This window comes from Lissotriton vulgaris, chromosome 9 (genome assembly GCF_964263255.1).
Source record: "Lissotriton vulgaris chromosome 9, aLisVul1.2, whole genome shotgun sequence".
In the NCBI taxonomy this organism is placed as follows: Eukaryota; Metazoa; Chordata; class Amphibia; order Caudata; family Salamandridae; genus Lissotriton; species Lissotriton vulgaris.
This window is the reverse complement of record NC_141697.1, coordinates 714,160,889-714,178,120: the sequence shown is the minus strand read 5'-3', so window position 1 is coordinate 714,178,120 and position 17,232 is coordinate 714,160,889. Positions and strand designations below refer to the sequence as shown.

At 46.5% G+C, this 17,232-nt stretch overlaps 1 protein-coding gene across 1 annotated transcript in view; it reads left to right on the top strand.

Moving 5' to 3' along the window:
• Nucleotides 1–17,232, top strand: part of CCDC61 (coiled-coil domain containing 61) — a 786,500-nt gene that overhangs the window by 50,820 nt on the left and 718,448 nt on the right. Inside the window, exon 2 of the mRNA XM_086938445.1 lies at nucleotides 7,219–7,434. Coding sequence (XP_086794571.1) covers nucleotides 7,287–7,434 — 148 coding nt within the window. The 5' untranslated portion in view covers nucleotides 7,219–7,286. The remainder of the gene's footprint in view (nucleotides 1–7,218; nucleotides 7,435–17,232) is intronic.

The following is a 17,232-nucleotide window of genomic DNA, read 5'->3' as shown; positions in this document are numbered from 1 at the left end:
GAACGAAGGAGAGAGGGGAGCATGTAAACCGGTCTAAAGGGTTGTTAGTAAGAGAGACAGAGAACAACAGAAGTGAGTGGAAGGCAGAATGTTGAGAGGAGGAGAGAAAATAGAGAAATATGAGGTGTTAGTGGGAGAAGAAGGGAGGGGACAGCAAGGCAGAAAGAAGGAAAGAGGAATAAAATGGAGCACAAGGGGGCTGGAGAGAAATCGTAAAAGGGATATGAAAAGCCATAAAAATAAAAATGGGGACAGTGCATGAAAGAGGAGAGAGCTAAGAGGAGGAGAAGAAAGGGAGGGAGAAGAAAGGCGGGAGGGAGAAAGTGTGAAAAGTGGAGAGAGGACAAAAAAAGAAGAGACAGAGGAACAAAGTGCGCAAGAGGGTGAGCCAGACACCAGTAAATGATAACATGCTCTCGGCATTGGGGGGCGGGGACGTGGATTCCTGTGAAGTCTGATGCCGAGGCTCATAGGCTGCCAAATGATGGTCACGCGCCCGCACACATGCACTGTAGGCAATACACCCTTGGGTGCATTTTTTAGAGCTCTTACTTAAGTCTCGCTGAGAACGCATGCTCGTTATCTCAGCGAGACCTAACTAGCACTGGCATTCACATTATAAATGCAAGACCTATTGGCTTTTCCAATGCATATTTTACAGTGCCACACAAAATGAATGCCTTTAGCTTCACCAGGCAACTTGTAGACGCTGATCGTCTGAAGAGACAAGGCACTTTACTCCAAATGTGACTGATCCCTTTCATGTAACTAATGAGCAGCTGGCAACAAAAAAACTGCGCTGACAAAGGGATCATTCAATACACCATTTCATAATCCTACTTGTCTTAAAAGGTATTGAGTATACATCCCAAAAAAACAAGCAGACGAAAAATGTACAAAAAGTAAAAGAAATGAAATAATTCTAAAGCAAAAGTAGAAAATAACTCAAAAAATGTAAATCCAAAAGTTCAATAAATTGGAATTGGGGGAAGTATATAATAGCATAAAGCACCGATGTAACTAGATAGAGATTCAAATAAATAAGGGGTCACAGCAGTGCTGATCCACTCTTGTTAAGGAAATCCATCGTATGATAAGTCAGTTGGTAAATCTTACACAATTCATGACAATCACGTCTTGTAAGTGGGATAGCAAGAAGGGGGAAATGTATCAACATTTCAGTCTTTGTTGACCTTAATAGATGAGAACATCCTTGGGACCGTGCTTAGAGTTTCATTATTAAACCTTGTTGATTGTGATTGGGATGCCAATCAGCAATGATTTAACAATTGTCCAACAATGGATAGCCACTATGAGTGTTTACATGGTAATGAATACTAACTTCACAAGTGAATCAAAGAAAGAGTTCAGCAACAATGCTGTAAGATTCAGGCAAAACAACACAGATAATTTTGTATTCCTTCTCTGAAAAACAATTTCTTTACTCTGGAGGTTTTATTTTTTTGATGTATGCTCTGTTCATTTTGAAATGATGTTTTGAATGATCCCTTTGTCTACACCTTATTGTTTTTACTTTTAGATACCAAAGCTCACAAGGGGTTATTGATATGCCTTTATATTGTTATGAAGAAGTAGGTGGAGCTTTCTTGGCCTAGGTAGTGACTCAATAAAGACTATAGCTAAAGAAGCATGCACATGTCAGCTGAAGATAAGGGCAAGCACACTCAAATGCAGTCTATGTATTCTTAAGTAACACAAACATTCACATTGGTATTCTCAATATTTTAGTCTTAAAGTGAGAACATGTGGAAATGGGTATCTGTTTGCTTTTCTCTACCCTTCATTATTTAGAACAACATTAATATTTTTGAAAGTCTTTTATTGAATTGTATAAGGAATATCCAAGGATGGTGGTGGTACATTCTGGTATACAAGAACATATTTCTTGTAACATGTGAGGTAGTAGACCAAAAGACGCATCATGCTTTGTCTGCATGCCGCCAAAGCGTCCTAACTGACAGTCCTCTCTCCATGCCCACAGCTCTGTATTCTAGTACTCATTCCAATCGTCATCACACTGTCATACTTCACCAACCCTTCTACCCTAGCACATACTGCACAGAGTTACTTACTTAATACATGACACTACATCATATGTAATTTAAAATGTTCAGTGGAACTTTGTATTATTGCATAGTGAAATATACATACAAAGAGAAAACAGGCAGAAAATTGGCCAACAAAGTATTACAAGCATCTAAAAGTACAAAGTAAAGGCACAGTAAAAAATTAATGGTAGTAAAGATCTTTACTTGAGTTTGCAAGTTTGGTATCCAGAATGAAAGCATGCTTGTTGCTTAGTATTTGAGAAAGAGCTGGAGACTGCTTAGCACAAATTGAATATAGAACAGAAGTTCAAGTTCCATACTTCATTCGCCCCATTTTTAGGTCTCGCCTCTCAATGCGCATGCGCATTGAGCAGAGCGATACTATAGGGCTTTAACCAGACTTTACCCAACTGGCGATTTGGTGCTGTACCCGTGCGGTTTTAGGTCAATGCGCAAGCGCATCGACCTAAAATGCGCGTGCACATCATCAAATCGCCGTCTGTTCCCTCAGCCGCACTCCTCCCACACCTTTGAAGTGAAGCTTAGCTTCACTTCAAAGGCCCCTGCTGCTTCACACCCTCATCGCCGCTCCGCCCCCTCCCCTGCCCGCCTTGTCGCATTTCTCCTCCCCCCTCCTGTTTTAAACTTTTAACACGTTGCATTCTGGAACTTTTATTTCCGCATTCCCATCAGAGACCCTCAGGTCACAAAAAGCAGAATGTCTTTGGCCATCATCTTGTTCGGTATATTGACAAACGTAGCACGGGGCGGAGCTACCTACTCATATGCATTTATACAAATAACAGCAACGGCACAAAACATATTGTTTTCTAATGCTTTTAATAATATGTCCTAGCATCTTCCTTAGTGGAACTAGTTTTTATGAATGTCTTAAAGATGAAAGACTAAATTCCTGAGATCCGAAACTGTGACCTGCAGAGTTACGCATTGCTGAGCACTGGCCCTGGCTCTTTAACCCACTGAGCTGAGTAACTGGCCAAAAATCGTCTCCCGCGAGAGATGCCCAGTGCCCTCGCGCAGGCTTTGGCCAGTTTCAAAACGAGAGGTTTTGTCCTCCACATTTCAGGCGAAGGCGCTGCATCCCCATAATGTGTCAAACTTGGAAGGAGAAAGGTAGAGGCGGGGCTCTTTGAAGGCGCTTGTTTGAGCTCAGCCTGTTTGGTTAAACAATAGCGTTGCTAACACTGCCGCCCGCTCGCCCGAGGCAGAGAGAGGAGCATACATGCGCTGCGCTTTTCCAGAGGAGGCGGAGAGCGAGGCCCACTGCCTGCATGCGCCATCCGTGAAACGTGGACTTTGGTCACGGCTTCCCACTCCAACACATCGTGTGATTCTGAGCAAATCATTTCCTATTGTGCACTAATCTGGTAGCGTATGTGCCACAGATGTTTAAGAAGGTAGCATTTGGGGTCATTGCTAGGTGAGGTGGTTGTCACATTGCATGCATGAGTGAGTGCTGCAGATCAGGTGCAGAGCGTAGTGTACAGCATCAGACGCCAGTAGCGTCATAGTCGTCATATAAACATATGCAAGGACGGGTACCGAGGGCTGGGTATATCTCCTCGCTTTATTGGCTTGCTGTCTGCAAGATAGCACAGCGAGTTGAATACTCCCTGCTGGCAAATATAGTGATCTGAAAGTCGCCATTTAAAATCCGGCAATGCCGACCGAGCCTGTCATCCTTCTGAGGTTGTTAAAGTGAGTGGTAAAAGCAACATCTGTTATTTTACAATGCTTATTTTATTGATACATTATTAGGGTGCTTTCAAACACCAAGTCTCGTATGAAACGCTCTCTCTATGTGTGCAAGCATTATAGACAAACATGTTTATTACTGCAGGTTCCTAAGTAATGCGGCACAGTTTTACATATGGGTGTGTGGGTCTCTATAGGTGGCACAGGCTGATGGGTGCTATGGCAACATCTCTTTTACCTCGCGTTGTCACTGTCGTCTCTCTTACCTTCTCCCATGCCTCTCTCTCTCCCAGCCTTCAGACCTTCTCCCTACCCCCTCTCTCTCTCTGTACCCTTTCTTTTTATGGCCCCTCTCAACGCTCTGCTATGTTGTCTCCATCCCTCAACTCTCTCACAGCATCACTCAGCTCAACCACAGCATCACTCCGCGCAACCACAGCATCACTCAGCGCAACCACAGCATCACTCAGCATCACCACAGCATCACTGGTTCAAATATGTTCTCTCAATGTTTCAAGCTTTATTACAAATGTCAAAAAAGATGTTAATATTTCACTTCTGTTCTTGGATTTTCGTCACAATAAAATACACTGAACATAATCTTCACTAAAGTTATTTACAAAAGTTTAAGCTATTGCCATTATAAATTACAATCACTTTTATTTAAGTATTAATTATTAAAAAAAGTTAAAAGCCATTGTTATTTGTAATATCAATACATCTAAGTCACGTAAATACAAAACATGTTGCATTACAAATGCTATAGGTGTCACATTTGCGAAAGTTATAACTATTGGCATTGCAAATGACAAAGCTATTAATTTAGCTATTTTAAAAAACAACCCATAAATAAAAAACATGTCATTTATAAGACCAATAGCTCAAACTTTCCTAATGCGAGACCTATTGCATTTCAAATGCGTGTTATAATTGTTTGCTAATTGGTGTGTGCTGTGTGTCTCAGTGTCATTGTTCATAATCTCACTAAAAGGGCTTTATTCACCTGCTCAGCTTTTTTGCTCTGATTAATTTATCTTGGTTGCCTCAAAGGGATTATTTTATTCATTTTAATTGAGAAAGCACACATCTTGACTTCACAGACTCTGGCTATCCTTCAAGGAACACCACTTAACAATCCAGTTACGATCTACTTTTGGTCCCAACAGTTTATTTATTTATAGGGTTTTATAAAGCGCTACAGATACCCTAAAACTGGCTTCCCGGCGCTGACAGGCCCAATAACTTGCCAGGGTTCATGGTGTGTATATGTACGTCTCAAAGGTATCGAAAAAGTGTCTAAAAATCGCAAAGGAGATATCTTACCGAAGAAAAAACATGGGTTTTTAGTAATTACCTAAAGATATGCGTTTTAGTTGTTTCCTAAAGCTTAAAAAGTTGTCATTGGACCTGCGCTGTACAGGAAGGGAGTTCCACAACTTGGTAGCGAGGAAGGCAAAAGTTCTGTCTCCCCCTCTTGCTCCTCTTATTTTTGCAACTGCCAATAGAGATAGATTGTTTGAACTTGGTGTTCTTGGGGTTATATGAGAAGCGATAAGATGTGAGGCCGGCGGCCTGGATGCATATTTCAACTTATGTGCGATGCATAGGGCTTTTGAATTCTGTGCATCTTTTGATTGGTAACCAGTGCCGTTGTCCAAGAGCCTGTTGTCCTTAGTTCCTCTTGGGGATATCCAAGAGTTCTCTGGCTGCCGGATTTTGTATTACCTGTAATTTATTTATGACACAGGCTGGACTGCCTATGTATGTTTGAAATTGCTTTGTAGGCCTGTTTGTTTTCCTCATCATATTGACGACTCCAATTTCTTTCCTGTCTTTTACACTTTTTTTTTTGCTCGTTTAGCTCTGCAGAAAACCAGCCTACTTTTGCTCTAGCGTGAGGAGCTCTGCTGGGGTATGTAGGAACCACCTTTTCTAGTGTGGATTGTACCCCCTCCCTAAAAGCTAGATAAGAGGCGGTCACCAGTTTTAGTGTTGTTTTACTCAGAACTATTTACCAGCCAGAGATATTCATTTTTGTCAATTGCCTTGTTTGCTGGGTATGGGCTCTGTTCTGTTTAGGCGTTTCTTCTTTGGGGATGGTAAATTGAATTAACAAATGATCCGATCACACAATTGTTATGGGGGGCTATATTTTCAGAGATGAGATGTTTGAAAACTTAGAGTCCAGTATGTGGCCCTTAATAGGTTTGGGTTGCTCTTTCCATTGCGTAAACTGTAATGCCGCTACTTCCTGTCTAATTTCGTTGGCCTGTGTGCACAATTTCTCATCGAAATGTATAATCAGATTCCCTAACAATGTAAAATTAGCTGCTGACATTCCATATTCCGCCTTTATATCAGGTAGCATCTGTATACATTTTGTTGCTGGCCTTGGAGAACGATATGCTAGTAAACCAGAGAAGGTGAAAGTGAATGAAAGTTTGAGTGAAAAGACTAAGTTATCACTATCTGTAATCTGCATAGAGTGTGTTTCACAGTCCAGGTGTTTCATTAATATGATCGCAACCCCCCTTCTTTCTTTACACAACAGTAATTTCTGGAAATTGCATTTCCAGAAGGGGGGGGAGGGAAACAGGAATTTCAGGGCCACTGTCCACTTACAGCTACGTTTCTGTAAGGAAAATAACTTTAGGGCTCCTGTCTTCTAAAAAAAAAAAAAAAAGTATAGAATCCCATTTTGTTTTTGGGAAGCGATCTGCAATTGACTAAAAACATTTGCCATTTTTAACACTCCTTGTTTGTGAACTATTGAGTTTTGAGAGTTTCACAATTCTGGAAAGAAATTAGTAAAGCTATTGGAGATGAATTAAACTGTATACCATTTATAAAAAAGCCCTAAAACAAACAAATGACATGATTCACTAAAAGCTCTATTTTTAAGGTTTTGTGAGCTATATTTTTCTGCAAAAGAAAATAAATCCATTTGCGTTCATATATTATGGTAGTGCTACATATTCATTTAGACCAGTGCCCACACAGACACACACTCACCAGCATGATTCATGGTCTGTGGTGCTGTAGTTCAGAAGTGTGGATCTCCATTATCTTGTGCCTGAATAAATTCTAATGATAAGATTTGCATTATGCGCATCCTGTCCTTGTGTAAAAGTCTGATCTAAGTTACGCAAGTCCAGCAAGGCTCCCATTTATCGTCTTTTCTATTGTAGTCTATGTTTAGTAAGCTCGGCTTGGGATGAGTTTCCTCTCGTCCCACATAATAGCACAATGTACTCCGCTTTGTGGGTTATTGAACCCCTCTCTCTGAAGACCAGTTTGCTTCATGACTTTTCATCACCTTTCTTGCACTGTTACTACTTCTAGCACACTACCCATTAGACAATATTTGATGTTCCAGCACACATACAAAAAAGAGAGTTTAAAATCATGTATATTGTATTGTATTTCTCTCTAGAACATCACAGCTGGTTTGGGTGCTTCTGTCTCTACACAGTGAGGGAGAGGCCATTCTGAGATCCAGCCATGGCCATGCAGCAGAGCACTCAGTCGGAGTATATCTTCCGTGGCATTGAGCACATCGTGAGGCTGGTAGTGGATGGAGACCTACTTGAAGTGGAGGTAGAGGACAAGCTCACAACAGATCAATGGAGAGGGGAATTTGATGCAGCTTGTGAGTAATTGAACAGCATGTTCTTTATTCCGGTATAAGAGGTTTCTCTTGCGATTGCATTTTACAACATTAGATTATGTTTTCATCTGGGTTAGTCAGCATGAGTGTGGTACTTATTTCTATCTATTTAGTGCATGTTAGTGCTGAGCTGGACCTGCCACAATGTTTTGCTTTAAAAGTTGCAAAAGCCCTGGTATTATCTATTGCCTTTAATTGTCCGTGCGCAATCATTCGTCTACCCAGTGTATAAATTCCAAATCTGGTGCAAACAGTGTCAAAACCATAATGTCCCCTGAATGTCATGACCTTGCTTCACCCTTTACATATAAGATTTGGACAGTGCTCCTTTAAGGAATCCATGTGCCCTATGGTGCCAGAAATATATGGCTCGAAGAATCCAGAGGTTTCACTTTACAAGATAAAGTTACTCAATTGTCTGTATTATACTTAATCAGTAAGGTGAAATAAATCAGGTTGGAGTTATCCAGAACATGTTATAGTAGAAAAACGTATGAATTATATTTGATTTACATAAGCAAATACTAGGCCTCAGTAGTGCAGACAGTGAAGAGTTGAGGTTTAACCAAGATGTGGCTATGGTCTGTGCAATCCAACTAGACTGGCATACAATGGTGAGACCGAATTGGAAAAACAGATTCGCTCAGTCCATAGCAAATTATGTGGGCATTCTTAGTTTCTAGGATTGTTGATGCTTTGATCCAAAAGGGACCAATCCCCGGGTCCAATCAGGACAACCACTGCTTCAGTACAGGAAAGGGGAAGGTTTAAATCCACAATTCTGAGTGGCCCAAACGGATCCGTATGGATACATTAAATTAGAATCCAGTAAATCCCAAATGGTGCATTCAGTCAGTCTGTCATCTGAAGTAATGGATTTTTAAATAATGGTTGCACACGCTTGATTTGCAGGTGATTTATTCAGTTGAACAAAACGCTGCCATGCCCAACGCGTTTCGGTCCGCTCCACTTGGACCTTGATCACGGGATGATGTTGCAATTAACAGGGGCATTATTTATTTCCATGGTGCGGTGCGGATTTTCTCTGGCAGGGCAGCCGGTAATTATCACAGCAAGTAACCTCTGAGTTCAGAGTTTTGTTGAAAAACGCACTCTCTCGGATTCTGTAATTTTATAGTTGCTTTATTGCATATTAGCAGCCATAGCCATGCCCAACAAGTTTCGGTTCGCGCCCCGAACCTTGATCACGGGTAGTTTACAACAACCGGAAAAAAACAGGCATTTTTTATTTCAATTTTGCATCATTTCCTGTTAGTAGGTTTGCAAAGCATTCTGGTCTACGTAGTGCAATTCTTTGCTAATGAATAGCGTGAATAGTTAGAACAGTGGTATGGTGCTCTAGTGCCATTTACAATTTAAATAAAAGTGCTAGTGACGCAGTGCATTTGTAGTGCAGTTGATATAAAAACGTTTTTAACTTTTGTAACATGGCAAAACGAATGTGCCTTGGTTAGCGGCATGCCGTTAATGTTGGTGAATTGTTTATCCCTCTAGTGGGCTTTTTAAGCTAAACCAATAAGTATTTTTCATTCAGTTGAAACAATTTAAACAGTCATCATACATACATTTAACATCCTGTCCTGCCAGGCAAATTCTTTTTTCTTTCACAAATAGTACAATCTGTGCTATTGGTCTATAGCTGTTTAGTTTGCTTATATCCTGTCTAGTCAGGAAATCTGATTGTGGCACAATACCGCTTTTTGATTTTTTTTTTATATATACACGTATATATCTGTCCAAGCTTCATTTAGCATAACCTGTATTCCTTAAAGATGTACAAAAAGTTCTGATTTAAACCTAGAGGCGTTAGAGTCCTAAATGACACTATATGTTTCGGCTCCTTCTGTCGGAGAAGTTTCTCACGGTTTCCGCCTCTCTCTAGATGCAATTAAGTTAAAGGTGGGTGACCCAATAAACCCTTGCGAGCTTGGGCTGAAATAGGTTTTAGCGAAAGATGCTTACAAGGGAGTTGTGCTTTGATTGTATTCAGAAACAGGAGGTTGGTCTGAGAAAATTTAGTACCACCTTAATTTAATTTAAACCTGTTTGTGTCTAAATAAGAACTTGCAATTTCCAAAAGAGGTAATCACTCATAATGACAAATTTAGAAAGTGGTAATAACTCATAATAGAACAAGCTACACGGGAATTAGAATTTGTAGAATATCTCTTTATTTCAAAATATCATTTCATAGGGTACAATTTCTTAAAAACTGTGCAAATTAATCAACAAAATACAAGTGGACAAGACCTTGATTAGTTGCTCTTAAAATCCACTTGCGTTGTAGCCCACTCTTTTCTGTTAAATCACAGCTAATCTTGATCAATATATACAAAGATGATGCTGTGACGACTTGATCAAAAAAAACGAAAGATGTGGACTCCGGTGTCGACGTTTCGGCCTTATAGTTGACCAATCCTCAAGGCCATCCTCAGGACTTACAATCGTTTATAAAATGTGACCCCTTCCTTGGTCTCTACTTGATCGTTGCCGACCGAGATTCAGCAAAAGCTTTAGCAGAATATCGTTCGTCGTGGCGTAGTCAAATGATCTCGTGAGACTACGCCACGACAAACGATATTCTGCTAAAGCTTTTGCTGAATCAGGAATCCTTAACTTTGGATGCGGATTAGATACGCCATTTCAGCCTTGTCGCACAAGTTACTACTTGTGTAACGATATATCTGTAAGAGACGTTAGTTAGTGATAGATTCCTTACCGTAGAATATCCCCAGGCGTCAGACTGGATCCGGAAACTTTTGCGTAGCAGTACCCTTGCTCGTCGGTAGGCGCCGTCTGCGGCTCCGCGTCCGTCATCGGCGTCGTGGGCGCCGTGATGACGTCGTCGGAGTACTTAGACGCCGCCTCCGCGTGCTGACGTCCGTTCTTAGACACAGCTTTTCCGCGCCAGAAGCGCAGAGCCATGCCAAAAACCAACACTGGTGCCATGAAACTAGGGCCCTGAAAGGGGATGACCTTAACCCTAGATATCGGTTCGCAGAACGGGGAGGATGGGTGGGTCGGTAAGGAATCTATCCCTAACTAATGTCTCTTACAGATATATCATTACACAAGTAGTAACTTGTGCATCTGAAAGAGACACGTTAGTGATGGATTCCTTACCTTAGAATAGATACCCCAGCAATACCATCCCCGTGGTGGTGGGTCTGCGAACCAATAATCACACCAGGAAGTCCTGGAGGACGGAACGGCCAAAGTAGCCGTTCCTCCGGACTTGACTGTCCAGGCAATAATGTCTTGCAAAACGTGTGCAGCGCGGCCGACGTAGCCGCCTGGCAAATGTCCTGCAAGGGCACACCAAGGCTCAAGGCAGTTGTAGTGGCCGTGGCTCGAGTGGAATGAGCCCTCAGCCCAACAGGGGGTTCCTTCTTAGCCAAGGAGTAACACGCCTGGATGCACAAGATAATCCACCGGGAGATGGTCCGCTTGTGCACTGCTTTCCCTTTCTTAGCGCCCGCGTATCCAACAAAGAGTTGATCATCCACCCGGAACTGTTGTGTGCGATTCAGATAAAATGAGAGCGCACGTTTTGGGTCCAGACGGTGGAGCCTCTTCTCCTCTCTCGAGGGGTGCGGAGGCGGAAAGAAGGTGGGCAACGTGATGGATTGCCCAGTGTGGAAGGCCGTGACTACCTTGGGTAGGAAGGAGGGCCTTGTCCGTAACACAACCTTGTCCGGATGGACTGAGAGGAAAGGAGGCTTACAGGATAGAGCCTGGAGCTCACTCACTCTCCTGGCAGAGGTGATGGCCACCAGGAAGGCAGTCTTCACAGAGAGAAGGCGAAGAGGGTAGTTGTGAAGTGGCTCAAAGGGAGCGCACATCAGAAACGTAAGAACCAGGTTCAAGTCCCACTGAGGCATTACAAAGGAACAGGAGGAAACGTATGAGTGATGCCCTTCAGGAATCGATTAACGATAGGGGACTTGAACAAAGAAGGTTGGTCAGGCAGCCTCAGGAAGGCTGAAAGATAGCCCTTGACAGTGCCCAGAGCAGAGCCCTGCTGGGCAAGAGAGAGAAGAAAGAGAAGAACCTCAGAAAGAGGGGCATTGTGAGGATCCAAAGCCTTTGCTGTGTATCATGCCACAAATCTGTTCCACCTGCAGGCGTATACCGACTTTGTGGAGGGACGCCTGGCTGCCAGAATGATGTTACAGACTTCAGGAGGCAAGTCAAATGGCCTCAACTGTCGCCTCTCAATCTCCAAGCATGGAGGTGGAGACTGGACCGGTTCGGGTGGAGGATCGTCCCCTGCTGCTACGACAGAAGGTCCTCCTGAAGAGGCGGACGAAACCAGGGGATCGACTGACATACTGAGTAGCTCGGGATACCAGTACCTTCGTGCCCAGTCCGGAGCCACAAGGATGACTTGTGCCCGGTCGCGCTTGATCTTCTTCAGCACTCTGGGCAGAAGTGGTATAGGCGGAAAGGCGTACAACAGACCGCAGCTCCACTCGCGACGAAAAGCGTCTCAGAGCGAGTGCCGCCTTGGAAATTCCAAGCGCAGAACTGATGACATTGCGCGTTCTCTTCGGTGGCGAATAGATCTAACCAAGGCTCTCCCCACTGCTGAAAGAGGCCTTGCGCCACGTCCGAGTTCAGACGCCATTCGTGATCCATCGAGCACCGTCGGCTGAGTTCGTCCGCCCTGGCGTTCAGAGAACCTGCCTGGTGTTGAACCATCAGAGTCACGCCCTGATGTTCCAGCCATTGCCAGAGGCGCAGAGCCTCCTGGCAGAGGGTCCACGACCCCACCCCGCCCTGTTTGTTGCAGTACCACATGGCGGTGGTGTTGTCCGTGAACACTTGCACTACACTCCCTCGGACAGAAGGGAGGATTGCCTTCAGTGCTAGACGAATCGCCCGCAGCTCCAACAGGTTGATATGGAGCCGGGACTCCGCCGGAGACCAGAGGCCTCTGATCTCCGCCTCTCCCATGTGGCCTCCCCAGCCCTGGAGGGACGCGTCCGTCACAACTACGTGCTCCGGTTGGGGAATGGAGAGGGATCTGCCGGTGACCCAATCGCGGTCCATGAGCCACCACTGCAGCTGTCTCGCAGTGCCCTCCGAGCTCAGGACATGGTCGGACAGGTTGCCCTGATGCTGGGCCCACTGAAACTTCAGGTCCCACTGCAGAGCCCGCATCCGCCACCGTGCGTGATGCACCAGAAGGATGCAGGAGGCCATCAGCCCCAGAAGCCGCAGCGTCAACCTGACCGAAACTCGGGATAAAGGCCGGAAGATCGGAATCAGAGCCTGTATATCCCGAACCCGCTGTTCGGGCGGGTAAACCCGAAACTGCGTCGAGTCGAGAACCGCTCCAATAAAAAGGAGCTTCTGAGAGGGGCACAGGTGTGACTTCGGCACATTGATGGAAAATCCTAGCTGGTGCAGGAGATCTGCCGTAGTCTGGAGGTGGCTGACGACTGTCTGGGGCGAGCCCGCCTTCAACAACCAGTCATCTAGGTAGGGGAAGACTGACACCCCTAACCTGCGCAAATGAGCTGCGACCACCGCCATCACCTTCGTGAACACCCGTGGGGCGCTGGTAAGGCCGAAGGGGAGCACGGTAAACTGAAAGTGCTCGTGGCCTACCGTGAACCGCAGGCAACGCCGGTGGGCCGGCAGGACGGGGATGTGGAAATACGGCCAAGTCCAACGCTACCATCCAGTCTCCTGGGTCTAGGGCAGCTAAGACCTGAGCCAGAGTCAGCATTTTGAGCTTCTCCTTCCGGAGGAAGCCGTTGACGTTCCTCAGATCCAAGATAGGGCGTAGGCCCCCATTGTCCTTCTTGGGTACCAGAAAGTAGTGGGAGTAGCAACCACGTCCTACTTCTGGCCCAGGAACGCGCTCGATGGCCCCCTTGGCCAAGAGGGCCGAAACTTCCTCCTGCAGGAGTCGCAAATAATCCCCCGATACGCGGTGGTGTTGCGGTGGCATGGCTTGAGGAGTCGTCTCGAAGGGGAGGGAGTAGCCCCTCCGGACGATCTGCAGCACCCACCTGTCCGAAGTGACAGTGCGCCAGTGAGAGTGGTGATGGCAAACCCTGCCTCCCACTGGCGTCACATGGGCCGAAAAGCACGGACTAGGAGGGTTTAGAGGTGGATGCTGCGGGGGCAGGTGTGGACTGACTCCGCCTGGTTCCCCGACCGCCTCCGCGGCGGTTTCCACGTCCGCCTCCGCCGCGCTGGACGACAGTCTGCGGCGAGTGGCTGGCGGCACGTGTGGGGGCACCCCTTCCCTGGCCACGAAAGGAGCGAAAGGCACCCGTTTGCTGGCGGGGGGCCGAGAGGCCCAAGGACTTGGCCGTAGCCCTGGAGTCCTTAAAGCGCACAAGCGCGTGGTCTGCCTTTTCGCCAAAGAGGCGACGGCCATCGAACGGCATGTCCATAAGAGTGTTTTGGACATATGCCGAAAAATTGGCGGATCTCAGCCAGGCGTGGCGTCTCGCCGCCACTGTCGTGGCCATCGCTCTGCCCAGCGAGTCGGTAGTATCCAGCCCACACCTGATGGAATACTTGGCTGCGTCCTGGCCCTCCACAAGGGCTTGGTCGAGTTTGGCCCGTACCTCCAACGGGCACTCTGGCTGCACTTCCGCCACCGTCTCCCACAGAGAGTGGGTGTAGCGGCCCAAGAGGCATGCAGTGTTGGAAAACCGCAGTCCCAAACTAAGGGATGAGAATATCTTCTTACCATAATTCTCGTACCTCTTGGATTCCCTGTCCGGCGGGGCCGTCGGGAATGTGATCTGGGAATTAGAGGCCTGGATGACCAGACTCTCGGGGGTGGGGTGGGAGGACAGGAAACATGGGTCGCCCGGAGCCGGGTGGTGGCGTCTGGCCACGTTCCTATCTACGGGCGAACCCGTAGCGGGCCTGGACCAAGTGCCCAAAAGAACGTCGGTCAAGGCCTCATTAAACGGCAGCAGAGGCTCCATTGAGCATGACTGCGGCTTAAGGACCTCTGTGAGGAGGTTAGTCCTCACGGCCGCGACGGGGAGCTCAAGGCCCAAGGCCTTGGCAGCCCTCGTCAACACCACACCATAGGTAGCCCCCTCCTCCGAAGCCACGGTAGGAGAAGAGACAAATCCAGTGTCTGGAGAGGTGTCCAGGCCACTGGCCTCCCCAAGGTCTCCTGCCTAGTCCATATTAGACTGACACTCCTTGGTCAGAGGGTCCTCAGACCCCTCCCAATCCTCCTCATCACCCATCTCCTGAGATTCAGGGTTGTAATTGTATGAGGTCGGTTCATAGAAGTAAAAATCTCCAAACGGCGTCGGGTGCCGACGTCGGAACCGAAGCAAAGGAGGTATCTGGGACGGCGCCGCCCGAGGACGGCGGCGGAGGTGACACCACACGGACCGACGCCGGGGGGGGTCGTAAGGTCCACCGGTGACGATCCAGAGCCCGAGGAAGGCCCAGCGGCGTTGGTGGCGCCAGTGCCGCTGTTCCCTGCGGCGCCGGCCCTGAGGGCACCGGCGGTGTCGGGATCGTGGGGCCCTGCGGCGCCGGGCCCGACGGCGGCGTCGGGCCGAAGCACCCAACGGCGTCGGGGTCGAAGCCCCCGACCCACTAGGGCCCCCAGACGGGTCGGCTGGGCCCAGAGGCGCCGCGGAGCCTGTCGGAGGAGAAAGGGACCTCATGGCCATGAGGAAACGCTCAATTTCCTCCAGCGTCGCGTTCAGCTCAGGGACCGGAGGGTATGGGGCCGGACGTGGCGCCCGCGACTCCCGAGGAGCCGCGTGGGCGGTGTCACCCGAACCCCCGGCCACATCGCGCGAGCGTCGGGTGGAGTCAGAAGAGCGATGGTGCCTCTTCGACTTCTTGTGTTCCTTACCTGACGACTTGGACCCGGAGGAGTGGTGTCGACTCCCGGAGCTGTGACGGCTCTGTCCCCGCGACCTGTCCCTCGACCTCACGTGGGACCGGGACCTCACGCGGCGTGGGGCCGACTGCCGGAGTTCGAGCCGCCTGCGGGACTGCTCCCGCCTGGCTTTCCTCGAAAGGGCCCGACAGTCGGGGCAGGCCTCATCGTCGTGGTCGACGCCCAAACACGTCAGGCACTGGCGGTGAGGATCCGTGACCGACATGGTGCGGTCGCAATCTTCACAATGCTTGAAGCCGGGCATCCCTACGGCACCGTCGATTCGAAAAGGATCAAAAAGATCACCAAAAACTTAGTCAAAAATTGACTAGGGTAACTGCTCTTTCCAGATCTGCGCTGGCTGGGGCGGAATAAAGAACTGACGTCAGCACGCGGAGGCGGCGTCTAAGTACTCCGACGACGTCATCATGGCGCCGACGACGGACGCGGAGCCGCAGACGACGTCTACCGACGCGCAAGGGTACTGCTACGCAAAAGTTTCCGGATCCAGTCTGACGCCTAGGGGTATTCTAAGGTAAGGAATCTATCACTAACGTGTCTCTTTCAGATAAGAATTTACTTCAACATAGCATACAGGAAAACCTTGAACCGAGGGTCCTACACGAACCACGCGGTTGGCAACGATCAAGTGGAGACCAAGGAAGGGGTCACATTTTATAAAAGATTGTAAGTCCTGAGGATGGCCTTGAGGATTGGTCAACTATAAGGCCGAAACGTCGACACCTGAGTCCACATCTTTTGTTTTTTTGATCAAGTCGTCACAGCATCATCTTTGTATATATTAATCAAGATTAGCCGTGATTTAACAGAAAAGAGTGGGCTACAACGCAAGTGGATTTTAAGAGCAACTAATCTAGGTCTTGTCCACTTGTATTTTGTTGATTAATTTGCACAGTTTTAAAGAAATTGTACCCTATGAAATGATATTTTGATATAAAGAGATATTCTACAAATTCTACTTCCCGTGTAGCTTGTTCTATTATGAGTTATTACCACTTTCTAAATTTGTCATTGTCATTATGAGTGATTACCTCTTTTGGAAATTGCAAGTTCTTATTTAGACACAAACAGGTTTAAATTAAATTAAGGTGGTACTAAATTTTCTCAGACCAACCTCCTGTTTCTGAATACAATCAAAGCACAACTCCCTTGTAAGCATCTTTCTCTAAAACATCTCTCTAGTTGCAGCATCTGTTCCATTTAATAAAATCTCAAGGATTCCCAGTTAATGTTGTGCATTTTCTCCATATGTTTGGCAATTGCGTTTAAACGATCCAGGTTCACATTTGCTTTGATATGTTCAAGGATCCGTTTTTTGATCTTGCAAATTGTGCTGCCTATGTATTTTAAGTTGCATGGGCACTCAACGATATAAACAACATATTTGCTCTTGCAGGTAATATGCTGTTTGATTTTCCACTTTGCGCCATTTCCTTTTTAGGGAGCGCGATTTTACATGCTTTTCAGCTTTTGCTTGGCCAAAAACCTTCAATTTCAGTCCATGGTTTAGGTTGGTTGATTTGAAAATGTCAGTTGGTAAGTTTGTCACCCAGGTTTGGAGCTGTTCTGTAGTGACGTTAAGATGGTCCCCTTTGAGTTCTGATATCGTTGGGTCCAGTCTTAAGATGCCCCAATGTTTTTTCAGGATTCTGGTAAGTTCCCTTGTTACAGCCGTATAAGTTGTTATTAATCTTATTTTTGCAAGGTCCTCTGTGTTGAGTTGTTTGGTTCTGTGAATCTCAATAAGTTTTTCAATGTTACCCTTTGTAAGCTTTTTTTCGATTACCTTTGTAGGGTAATTTCTCTTTTTGAATCGTGTTTGCATTGCTTTACTATGATTTTCAAATTTATTGGTT